The following is a 12,689-nucleotide window of genomic DNA, read 5'->3' as shown; positions in this document are numbered from 1 at the left end:
TTATTTTTTTAAGTTTATTCTAAAACACCGACCATTAAATTTATTTATTTATTTATGGTAATTGCATAATAAGTTAACTATAATGTATTTACATTATATTATATGTAACTTTTGTTAGTAAAAATATGCATACTTAAAAAATTTATTTTGGCAAGATGAAGGGTTTTTTTTTTTAGTTGAGTTATTTCAAAACTTTAATAAATTTAAGAATAGATTTATTATTATAAATAATTCTAATTTTTTATTCTAACACATGGTATTTTTTTATATAATATTTATAATTATTTTTACATGAAAACAAATTCTTCATATAGATTTGTACATATTATTATTCAAATTATAACTTTTTATTTTTAGACAAATACTAAATCATCATCAAATTTTAGACATGCCAAAATGATAGTGAATTTGGCAACAATGTAATTTTAATAAAATATTCATTTAGATTGATCAATCTTTTTTTCTTTTTTTAGAATAAAATTATTTTATTTGTAAAAGAAAAATATTCTTATTCTATAAATCAAAATTCACCCTTTTTCTTTGTGAAGAAATTTTTTAGTATTTACTCACACACACTTACATTAAAAATAAAAACAAATAAATACTCATAAATAACCTCAATAAAGTAAAAACGTTTTAATTTGAGTCATAAAATAAAAGTGTCAAATCAAACAAGGCATATTTAGGATTCGAATGGACTTGTTCTTGTGCCGTTTACTTACATTTGCATTCATACTCATGCCAGGTCAGCCGTGACGTGTAAGAAACAAGAAGTCATCCCTTTTGACTTTGCTGACATGGCAAATCGCCATTGGTTGTCTAGATATTTAATAGAAGGTGGTAGGCCACACTTGATTATCATACATCAATTCCAAAGATGTAAGTTTATTTGGAATATTTGTTGTAAAAGTTGCAAACGTCTTTGTTTCTACCACTATAAACTCAACAATCTTTTTAGCAACAAAAATATTTTTTTTTAACATGAGGTATCCATTTCATTGCAACAAAAATATCTAATATATAATTTTTGAAAGTTAATTAAGTTTAATTTTTTTACGTAATAATATTTAAATTATATTTTTAGATTTTTTTAAGTATTTAATTATTAAGTGTCAAATCATTATATATGTATTATTTTTTATTAGTATATTTAAATTGAATGTTAAATAAATAAAAAAAAAAATTAATGACGTGGACTAACCAAAAACTGCTACACAATTTATGGTCAAGTACATATGTAAGTTCCAGAAATATAACTAATGTATTATTGTCGTCAAAACTTAAACTTAGATATTAATCTGCAACTAGGAATTAAACTTAAATTTTTACACTGCAAATTACTCAATTTTTTATTTTAGGTTTTTACAGAAACATATAAGTTATTTCTAAATTTTCTTTCAATAAATTTCAAAAATCAACTTCACACCAGTTACAAATTTAATACCAAAATTAGATAAAAATAACAGTTTTACAAACATTAAATACTTACGCCGACATAATTTTTTTTAAAAATACTTATACTGATAAAAAGAATTAGTACCATTTTAAATCCTTATATGTTTTATTAAATAATAAAATTGATCATGTATTTTTTAAAAAAGTAACTTAAATTTAATTTTTGACAATTTTTTTTAATATAATCAATATGATGGTAATTCTTAACACACAGATATAGAAAATATAATTAGTCTTATCATAATACTTTTAAACTCAATTATTATTAAATTTTATTTTAACAAATATTAGTTCAAAGTACTATTTTACTATTTTAAAAAATATAAAATATAATTTATAATTTACCCAAAAAACTTAATTAACAATTTTTACAAATTACAAATCTAAAATAATATTTATAATGTCTCCTATAAACAAAATTTTAAATACTTTTAATATTGAGCAATTTGCGTCGAAATTTCTTTATGTTTTAATTTTTATACACTTAACCCCTTATTTATTTTTTTATAGCAAAATCTCTTTAAGTTTATTTTTCTTTGTAAATTTGACATGCCAGTTAAATATTAGCGTTAAATATCAACTGGATAACTACTGTATACACCTGTATAACCTCGAAGTCAATACAGTAATAATCTAGTTGGTATTTAAGTGTATAAAAATTAAAAAATAAAAGAGTTTAAATTCCTCATTAATATTTGTTTATGTTTTCATTTATTTTTTTTAGTGCGTACAAAGTCTCTCAACAAAGAAAGAAACATCATCCAATTACAAACTTGTTGTTTTTTCCTAAGAAAAAGAAAAAGCATATTTTTTGCTGAATTCCCAGAATCTACTCTTTCTCTCTCTAACACAACAAAACAAGTCTCTCTCTCTCCTCACTCATATATACAGACCCAAAAAAATCCTTTCTTTGTGGCTACAAACACTTCTTGAGGATTTCCTCTCTTTCAAAAAACCCTCTTCTTCTATCTACCCTTTTCCCTATCTGGGCTTTCTTCTTTCTGTCAGCATGCGTTAACCCATTTGTTCCAATACCACAAAGATCGCCATGGAACTGTAAATTAACAATTTTTTTGCTATTACTGTATACCCTTTTGTGTACATTCAATTATGAATAACTCTTCGACTGTAGTTCAAGAGTCCAGTCAAGTTTATGACTTGGTATCTCATTTGGGTCGATTTTCCTTTGGTTCTGATGGGCACTCTTCATTTTTATCTAATTTCATGTATTTTGATGTGTTTGGGGATTCTTCTTCTGTAAATGGGAAAAGACCTAAATTTGGTGCTTCATTGGGTTTGAGTAGTAGAAGTAGTTATAGTATTAGGAAAGCTATTATTCAGTTTAACAGAGCTATTAGGTTTCATTGTGAGAGAATTCCAATTGGGTTTGCTTCTGTTAGGATTAATCCTGGGGTTGGAAATGTTGGTGGCAATAATAATAATAATGGGATGATTGAAGAGGGTTGTAGTGTTTTGGAAGATGATGGTTTGGGTTTGAATAGTGTTGAGCCTTTAAAACCAAAGAAAGTTCTTATTTTGATGAGTGATACTGGTGGTGGTCATAGAGCTTCAGCAGAAGCTATAAAGGCAGCTTTTTATGAAGAATATGGTGATGAATATCAGGTTAGACTCATATAACAAATTCTTACTTAAGTTGGGAAATTTGTAATTTGTTCTTTGTGTTGAGACTAAATAGTATATGTATGTGTGTGTGTGGAACAGGTGTTTGTTACTGATTTGTGGTCTGATCATACTCCTTGGCCGTTTAATCAACTTCCAAGGAGCTATAATTTCTTGGTGAAACATGGTTCATTATGGAAGATGACATATTATGCTTCTGCTCCTAGACTTATTCATCAGTCTAATTTTGCTGCAACTTCAACATTTATAGCTCGGTAATGATTGGTTCTGTTTGTTCTTATTAGGATTGGAATCATTTGTTTATTGATCTAATCCAATACTTGAATATAGGAATCTTATTGATATTAAAGAAAGAATTACAAATTTCGAAACTTTTCGAGACAGTTTGGTATCTCCCTAGAGCAATCTTTTACTCTAAATAGTTCACACAAAATTCCATATTCTTCATAAAACTCCTAACTAGCCAACCAATAGCAATCTAGTATTACTTTCTTATGATTACATGCTTTATCATATTGCTGAATTTATATCATATATGAGTAGAAGAGAACCACTATGTATGTACATTTTTTTTTTAGAGCTGAGCAATAATGGGATTAGGAAATAGACTTGAGTGGCTTCTTTTTTGTATCTAAGACCCGAAATGTACCTACCCTTTTGAATATGTTCGATTCTAATCGGACAATGTTATGGTTTTTTTATGTTTTTAGGGAAGTTGCTAAAGGATTGATGAAGTACCAACCAGATATTATTATCAGTGTACATCCTCTAATGCAGCATGTACCACTTCGTATTTTGAGGTCAAAGGGTTTACTCGATAAGATCGTTTTTACTACAGTAATCACGGATCTTAGCACTTGCCATCCTACATGGTATGGTTTGTTATGCTTGCTCGCTGTGTATTCAAATAATTGTCCGACATCAGAATTGTTTTTAATGTTGTATGTCTTGTTTTCAGGTTTCATAAGCTTGTTACGAGATGTTATTGCCCAACGAATGAGGTAGCGAAGAGGGCACTGAAAGCTGGACTCAAGAATACCCAAATCAAGATTTATGGCCTTCCTGTACGACCTTCGTTTGTCAAGCCTGTTCGGCCAAAGGTTGGTTGCTACTCAAATTGATTCACTATATGATTTTTCTTTTCGTGTTGAATTTAAACATTTTCCTCTCTATTTGACCACTCCACTTTGTTTAGATTAGTGCAATTTAAAGTAATGAGATGAGATTGCCCGATTAGTCCAATTGCTTAGACGATATTACTATCTACTCACTGTTTTTTTTGTTCTGTAGTTTGAACTAAAAAGGGATTTGGGTATGGATGAAGACCTTCCAGCTGTGTTGTTAATGGGAGGAGGTGAAGGAATGGGCCCTATTGAAGCTACTGCAAAAGCACTTGGGAAGTCATTATACGATGAGGTTCTCGGGGAGCCAATTGGTCAGGTTCTTGTGATATGCGGTCACAACAAAAAACTCGCAAACAAACTTCGTTCAATCGAATGGAAAATTCCTGTTGAGGTATCGCTCAAAACCCTGCCTTTTCGTGTTAATGTTCGCCATTCGAGTAGGGTCTTGTTTTGCTGGAAAAGGATTTTGGCTAGTGACCTATTCATTTGTTGCTTTTTTTTTTATGGAGTTGATATGTATGAACTTCCCTTTAATGGCCACACATTTTGTAAATGTTGATTGGCCATGTTGTCATGTAGTTGGTCAAAATTGGATTATTTATTTTGGGGATGCTATCTACTTTATTATGTTCGTAGAGTACTGTTGAGAATTATAGGATTCTATCTTAAATTCAATTGGTGATAAGTGAAGTAGCCCATATTTTTATATATGGCTTAATATTTTACTCTTTATTTCATGTGGGACAATGTCCCACAATATTCTTCTTCAAGACAGTAGCTATTTTTTTTTTTGCTCACAAATCTTGAACCGTATCAGAGTGGACAAAGTCACTATCTGTATAGGTACGGATCGAACAGAGTTACATGTCCACAAGAAATATGACTCTGATACCATGTCAAGAATTATGGGGTTGGTTTTAAGATAGAACTCATGATTCTCAATAAGTACCCAAATTATTTTTTTAGTAGTGAAAGTATCTAACTATTATGTTTGTAGCACTTAAGTAGTCAATTTATTCTTTTCTACAATAAAAGTACCCAAGTTATAAGGAAATTTGATACCATGTAGATAGACTTAAGCACCAAAAATTAAACTTAAGATACTTAAATGCTACAAACATGGTAATTTAAGTATTTTTTGCCGCTAAAAAAATAATTTGGGTACGTGTTACAAACCTAATAATTTGAATACTTAAGTGCTACAAATATAATAATTTAGGTATTTTTGGTGTAAATATCTCTTTATACTATTGAGGTGCTTGTACATTTTTAACATGCATTTTTCTTCCATTATAACAATAATTTATATACATAGAAATATAGAAGAGTTGCTAATACTTTACAATTTTATAGGTGAAGGGGTTTGTTACTAAGATGGAAGAATGCATGGGAGCTTGTGATTGCATTATTACCAAGGTTAGTTTCGCTTCGAAACTTTAGACATTCGTCGGTTTGTTTGTGTGGTTATTTCGGCTAATTTAGTTTCACTTCTTTGAATGCAGGCGGGTCCAGGGACAATTGCTGAAGCCATGATACGCGGAGTGCCTATCATTTTGAACGATTACATCGCTGGGCAGGTAAGAAAGAAAAACGAGTAGCGTTATACTCTTTTCTTCGTGTTATATAGCTTTAGCAACTTTCTCAATTCTATTGTTCATCTTTGTCTCAGGAAGCTGGAAATGTGCCTTATGTGGTTGAAAATGGTTTCGGGAAGTACTCTAAATCTCCTAAAGAAATAGCGAAAATCGTTGCTGAATGGTTTGGACCGAAAGCTGATGAACTTAAGGTAATGTCAGAAAATGCACTAAAGCTGGCAAAACCCGATGCTGTATTTAAGATAGTTCACGATCTTCACGAGCTTGTTAGACAACGAAACCTTGTAGCGCAGTATTCGTGTACAGCTTAAACTTAATTTTTAGCTCGGAATCCATCAAAATCAATTTTGCAATGGATGATGATGATGATGCATACACCGCGAAATAGGTTTCGGTGTTTTTATTATGAGCAATTTTCAATCTATAAACTTGGTTTCCTTTGTTTCTACTTTCTTGTAACACACGTAAGTTAGGTTGTTATATTCAGTTCAGTTCAGTTAATAATTTATGCAAGAAAAATGCCTTTGATTTGGTTTACTATGGTAAACATGCAAAGGTTAAATGTCTGCCCCCACTTGATAACATTATCTTCCTTTAATTTAAAAATGAATAATATTTGATATTCTAATTTTATGACCATCTACAATGTTATGGTGTATTATTTGTAACAAGTTTGGTTCAAAACATGAATTAATGCTATATTTGTTACAATATTTGTTATTATGTTTTAATGCAATAATATTTAAAGGTGCAAGTTAGGATAAAAAGTAAAATAACTATCATTCATGTATTAAATATTTGAAAAAATAGTTTGACAATATTTTAATTTAAAAAGTGTATATTAAAGCATATCATTAAGAATAATTTGTGGTATAAATAAATTTAAATTTCAGTTGTAGATAAATAATTAAATTTAAGTTTTGACAGTAATAAGTTTTTAAAATTTCAGTAAGTACTTGGATTTAATTGTCAAGTTAATATTTATTTTTTTATTAATATATTTAAATAAAAATTTAATGATTTGTACCAATCATGAACTTATGTGATTATTGATTTGACACTTAACCATCAAGCATCAGGTATACTTACAGAAATTTTAAAAATATAATTTAAATATTATTAATATAAAAAATTAAACTAAAGTATTTATCTACAACTAAGAGTTAAATTTAAGTATTTACGCTGAAAATTATTTTATCAATTTCATTAATGATAAATGGTACAACTGTAATTAAAAAAATTACATTTATTGTGTGTCAAATTTTGCACAATGTCATCTTGTGTTAAATTTAACACAACTTCTAGCAGAGGTTCCAAAAGTGAAGAAAAAACTTCAATCTACATGACACAACAAATATGCATGAACAAATAACTTAGGGGTTTGGGCTATGTTTGGTAGGTAGGTAGGTAGTCTGTGTAGTCTAGTCAATAATTTACAGTACAAAATACTAAAATACAATCAATATGACAACAACACAACACTACTTAACTGTTAATCAAACAAGTCCTAACTCTCAATACTGCAAAACTACAAACCGCATTGTTAATCCTACCATTTTCAAGTTCTAATATTACAATTACATTATTATTTGATCAAATCACAATTGTAATTCCCTTCTTCTAAGTTCAACAAGCTCCTTCTCTTCTTCTCTTACTTTTCTCCACATAAAGACTTGGCAGCTTGTAAGGCGAAATATGTCAGAATGATGTCAGCACCGGCCCGTCGAAGGCACATCAACGATTCGAGCATAACCTTTTCTTCGTCGATCATTTTGAGTACTCCACCAGCCTTGATCATTGCATATTCACCTGATACCTGCACACACACACACACAACAGTTTATATATATTTACAAGAAAACATGTCTAAGAGTCTTAGCTGTGTAAATTAAAAATATGCTATTCCTTGGTTGCTTAACACTATCGATAATTTTAATTGGATGGAATGAAAATAAACGAATAGGAATAAAAATAAGAATGAAAATAAGTATAAGAATATAATGGAATAAAATTTAATATACATAAAAAATTAAAAATATATATATCTTGCATTATACTTTCATTTCTTTTCATTTTCTAAATAGAAAAGTTATTACATTAAACACTTTAAAATATAGCTAAACAATGATATGTAAATTGATTCTTTTCTTGTTAGAATTGTAAGATTCATAGAGTTCTATCTCAAAACCAATTGGTTATGAAAAGAGTAGCCCTTCACATTTTGGATAGCCCGATCACAAGCATTTTTTTTAGTTCACTATCCGCCGAATCATAAGTGGTTTTTTTTTACTGTATTTTTTAGATAAGTTTTTTTGGACTTTTAGTGGCTACTTTTTCGATCGGTTTTTTCATTATTTTATCGGATAGTCATCGTAAGATGCATGGGTTCTATCTCAAAACCAATTTATTATGAGAGAAGTAGCACTTGGATCTTATATATATATATACAATTATCTTTCTACACATTAACAATGTGAGACTCTCTAGCATTTCTACTCTATTTCTTTTTATTACCCCCAACCAATCTCACTCCAAATTCCCATGCACAGAAGCCAAAATGGTATTTTTCCATTTTCCCAATGTAAGTAATGTTTAATTTACAATTATTTCTATCATCTATTTCTCAAGCATTTTTAACATCCTATTCCTATGATATAAGTCAAGTGAAAGCAAACCAATTTACATTAAAGTAACTGCTGAAAAAGAATAGCCAAAACTGTCCAACTTTGATTTTCATAGAAGCACTTGTTCATAAGCATAATAGATTCTTGGGTCATTAAAATTACCTGATATGCAGCAATAGGTAAAGAAGAGTTATCTCTGAGTAGTCTTATGATATCTAAGTACGGCAGACCAGGTTTCACCTGTTATAAAAGTTCCAAAAATGGTGAGAACTAACGAAGTTTCTTAGTATGTTTCAATAATCCACAACAAAGAATACCAACCAACAGGATATCAGCTCCTTCAGCCTCATCTTCACGGGTCTCGACTAAAGCTTCTCTATAATTTGCCGGGTTCATCTGATAACTTGGGTTTCGAAAGCCACATATCAAAATAGATGTCAGCAACCGATGCATCAAGTTAGAGAAAACTTTTGTCATTTAAATCAACTGTGAAAAATGCATACGTCTTTTTGTCACCAAATCGTGGATTTGAGTCTAGTGCTTCTCGAAATGGACCATAAAATGAACTTGCATACCTGTTATTGACATTGGAAAATGAATCTTGTAAATAAATCTAACATCAATGAAACAAGACAAACACAAAGGTTCATAGAATGGAATCAGGGAAGGGATAAACATATGCATTGAAACTGAGGGACCAAAGGGTAGGGTAAAGGAGGGATTTCAACTCAATCAGTGAAGCAAAAATGTAAGCTTAATTTTGGGGGTTCGGGAAGGGATTGTGGGAGTTTTGAAATGAATGGAAAGACAATCTATACACATTAAGTAATTTATCAGATAATTGGAAAACAAAAGATCTTGAATTATTCGAAATTCAAAAGAACTACGAGGGAGGATCCTAGGACAAGGAAAAAGCCCGAACCCGCGTGCTAAAAGTAGAAAGAAATAAAAACAGTAGTAAGAAGAAACATATTACTTTGCTGTGTAAGACATGATAGAAACGTGATGAAAGCCTTCAGCATCAAGAGCAGACCGAATTGCTCCAACACGACCGTCCATCATGTCACTAGGACTGACAACATCTGCTCCGGCTCGCGCCTGTTATTTGAATTGAAAAAGAGGCAAAGCAAAACCTGGTCAACTTAGTAGTCCCTCCCAAAGCATAATGCATTCAGACACAGCAGATATCATAGTAATATATTGTAATCACAAGGAACAACAAAGTTCCATGTCAGAAATGCAGAAAATTGGCTTGGATTTGGATATAAGAATGAGGTTAATTGAATGGTTAAAATTCACACTTGAATGACTGAGGCAATAATTGACAAATATGGCAGAAATAATGCAAACATCAATTACCTGGGCAACAGCTTGTTTGCACAATTGATGTACTGTCTCATCATTCAATATAACTCCTGCAATGGATATCAAGTTTCAGTTCTGCATGTGCAACTAGAGGTCTTCTATCTATAAGATATCACCCTATTCTAGGAAATGCACTGGTTTCGGAAACTTGATAAACGTTTTAGGAATATCATTCATATAACAAAAGAATGATGGAAAATCATAAAGCATAACTGCTCACCATCTTCCCTAACGATACCATCATGCCCATCAGATGAGTAGGGATCTAAAGCAACATCAGTGTAGATTACCTGGAAAAAGACAGACGAAACACTTAAGGAAATGATAATATTAATAAAAAGAAATTCACAATATTCTTAAGAGCTCATTACCCTAATAACTATATAGGTGTATTGACTTACAAGATCAGGGAACTTGTCTTTGAGCAACCGAATTGACCGCTGGACTAAGCCATTCTCATTGTAAGCTTCATCTCCTGTTGGAGTCTGTAAGAAACAACTCAATTATACTATGTTGTCATACAGAACATAAGATTAACATACAGAATTAAAGTAAGAACCTTTAAACCATCTGGAACTTTGGGGAAAAGCACAATGCTATTGACACCAACATCCCGAGCCTTCGAAACCTGCTCGACCAAATAGATAGTTCCATTGTTCCGTTAGTGCATTAAATTGGAAACAACCAATGCGATATCATGTGCAAAATACCTTTGTAATAAGATGTTCACTTAGAGAAATATGAGAATTTATAGCAATAACAAGCTTACAAAACTACTAACGCACCAAATACAAGTCAATCTTTTCTGTGAAATACTCAATAGTATCTAATCTCTTCATATTATTCCGAAAAGGAGAATCATTTTTGGTTTTTTGCTCACTCAGCTACTTTATAAAATAGAATTTAACAGTTGGATTACATGGAAAGTACTGAGAATTAGTCTCAAAGCCAATCAAAGTTTGGGATAATCCTCTTCAACAGGCCAAACAAATAAACCATTGGATTTCTACAAATAATCTAAATACAACATTTAAGAATCAAACAGTAGGAGATGAATCATGCATCCAAATCATTTGAACTGTATATAAATTATGAAACCAAATATAGTATCACCTCTTCCACAAGTCCATGTCTCCAGCCAAGCCTATAACATCCAGGCATAGCTCCAATAGGTGTATCCTCCTCACCTGAAATGTTTTCAAAACAATCAATAGACTACCCCATACAATGCAAAATGATAAAATTCCCTCTTAGAAATCACACATAGAGAATCTAAAGTAGATGAGAGCAAAACCAGGAAAAAGAAAATAAGAAGTGATGCAAAACCTTCATGAATAAAAAGTGGGTAGACAAAATTCGCAGGGGATAATGTAGTTTCCTGAAATGCTGCTCTAAACGCAGGTGATTTCCTGTTCCGACGAGGCCGCCTATTTATTGGCTGACAAAAATAAATCAAAATCAAACAATTAAAACTCGATGCATCCCCGGGCAGTGGAATCCCAACAAAGTTAATTTATTGTTAGTAGAATACAGCAACCTACTTGGATATCTAAATTCAACAACCTAATCAATTTTTATTTTTATTTTTTTAAAAAAATGGCCTTGAAATGATTAATGGTCGCTCCATATCTAACAAATTATCAATAGAACACAACTTAGCTAAATTATGATTATATTTCTTGCTAATACTTAAAACTTCACTAAATTCTGTCACCTAAACTAACACACCATTAAAGTTTACTTGATTTTGAGTATTCAAATTCAACAAGCTAATCAATTCAAAAACATTGTCCTTTCAGAAATGAGTAATGCTCCATATCTAACAAATCATAATTAAAACACAACTTAGCTGATTTAACAATTGTATAACTTATTAATGCTTAATATTATTCCTCACAAGTAAAAAGTAATGCTCCATTAGAATTACTTTTTTCAATATAAATTATGATTATATAATTCGATCATATTCTCAACAAAATTACTAACAATACTAATCTAGGAAAAACTACTACTCACAAGCGTAGAAACCACAGGAGTTCCAGCTGGTGCAGCCGGCTTCGGAGGAACAGGCGGCGCTTCAGGAACATTTCCGGAAACAACAGCAGCTTCACATTCAGCATCACTCAATCCCAACTTCTTAAAAGGTCCGCTATGAGTTTCGCTAGCTCGAACTACAAATCTACGGCTAGTCTTGGATTTAATCGCTACAGAATCAAAACTTCTCACACTAACCACCAAAGGTCGAAGACCGACGTAGCTTTGACAATCCAAACCCTTGATTGCTCCAACACTGGTAGGCACATTAAGTATCGCCGTCGACGACGCCATTAATTAACCGGTAATTAAGCTTTAATTTCGTTGTGGTTTGATTTTTTGAGTGTTTGGATGACGAGAAAGTGAAAAGGAAAATGGAGAAAGTTCGTTTTAGAGAGAGAAAGAAGAGAGAGAAGTGATTATGTTTATGGGATTGAAAGGAGTAAGGAGATAGGAAGAAGCCAATCGGAGAAGATGACAGACCTGTTTGGATCGGATTCCATTGGGTCCCACCACTTCAGCTAACCAACGACGACTCTTTCAAATACGATGTCGTTTTAACGATGAATGACATGTCGTTTTATCTGTTTTGTTGGAGAGAAGGAAGGGTCGGATTCTATTGGGTCCCACCACTTCAGCTAACTAACGACTCGTTCAACTATGATGTCGTATGAGAAAAAACGACATCTTTTTTAACAATAAACGACATGTCGTTTTATCTGTTTTGTTGGAGAGAAGGAAGGGTCGGATTCTATTGGGTCCCACCACTTCAGCTAACCAACGACTCGTTCAAATATGATGTCGTATGGAAAAAAAACGACATAATTTAAAGATAAACGACATGTCGTTTA

The 12,689-nt window shown here is 31.4% G+C and overlaps 2 protein-coding genes across 2 annotated transcripts; one reads left to right on the top strand and one right to left on the bottom strand.

Moving 5' to 3' along the window:
• The first annotated feature begins 2,157 nt into the window (after positions 1–2,157).
• On the top strand, positions 2,158–6,454 carry LOC115707728 (probable monogalactosyldiacylglycerol synthase, chloroplastic). Its single transcript, XM_030635764.2, has 8 exons — positions 2,158–3,078; positions 3,178–3,350; positions 3,807–3,968; positions 4,055–4,196; positions 4,387–4,611; positions 5,574–5,636; positions 5,723–5,797; positions 5,890–6,454. Exons 1-8 carry the CDS (start codon positions 2,566–2,568, stop codon positions 6,124–6,126), a joined length of 1,590 nt encoding a protein of 529 aa, XP_030491624.2. The 5' UTR covers positions 2,158–2,565; the 3' UTR covers positions 6,127–6,454.
• Positions 6,455–7,135: 681 nt separating this feature from the next.
• On the bottom strand, positions 7,136–12,384 carry LOC115707736 (delta-aminolevulinic acid dehydratase, chloroplastic). Its single transcript, XM_030635777.2, has 12 exons — positions 11,821–12,384; positions 11,131–11,242; positions 10,918–10,991; positions 10,364–10,432; positions 10,206–10,289; positions 10,025–10,094; positions 9,799–9,854; positions 9,416–9,537; positions 8,943–9,014; positions 8,761–8,842; positions 8,602–8,679; positions 7,136–7,631 (listed from the first exon to the last, which is right to left on the bottom strand). Exons 1-12 carry the CDS (start codon positions 12,130–12,132, stop codon positions 7,467–7,469), a joined length of 1,296 nt encoding a protein of 431 aa, XP_030491637.1. The 5' UTR covers positions 12,133–12,384; the 3' UTR covers positions 7,136–7,466.
• Positions 12,385–12,689: the final 305 nt, after the last annotated feature.

The sequence above is a fragment of the Cannabis sativa genome, chromosome X (genome assembly GCF_029168945.1).
Source record: "Cannabis sativa cultivar Pink pepper isolate KNU-18-1 chromosome X, ASM2916894v1, whole genome shotgun sequence".
NCBI lineage: Eukaryota > Viridiplantae > Streptophyta > Magnoliopsida > Rosales > Cannabaceae > Cannabis > Cannabis sativa.
The sequence above is the reverse complement of the archived record's forward strand: the minus strand, read 5'-3'. Positions and strand labels throughout refer to the sequence as shown.

Bases quoted from the DNA above. Each gene is read 5' to 3' on its own strand.
- LOC115707728 (XM_030635764.2), top strand. From the start codon at position 2,566: ATGAATAACTCTTCGACTGTAGTTCAAGAGTCCAGTCAAGTTTATGAC. The intron at 3,351-3,806 runs GTAATGATTGGT...TTATGTTTTTAG, and splicing joins ACTTCAACATTTATAGCTCG to GGAAGTTGCTAAAGGATTGA. The intron at 4,197-4,386 runs GTTGGTTGCTAC...TTTGTTCTGTAG, and splicing joins TCAAGCCTGTTCGGCCAAAG to TTTGAACTAAAAAGGGATTT.
- LOC115707736 (XM_030635777.2), bottom strand. From the start codon at position 12,132: ATGGCGTCGTCGACGGCGATACTTAATGTGCCTACCAGTGTTGGAGCA. The intron at 9,855-10,024 runs GTGAGCAGTTAT...TATCCATTGCAG, and splicing joins TGGTATCGTTAGGGAAGATG to GAGTTATATTGAATGATGAG. The intron at 8,680-8,760 runs GTTGGTATTCTT...CTTTTATAACAG, and splicing joins AAGGAGCTGATATCCTGTTG to GTGAAACCTGGTCTGCCGTA.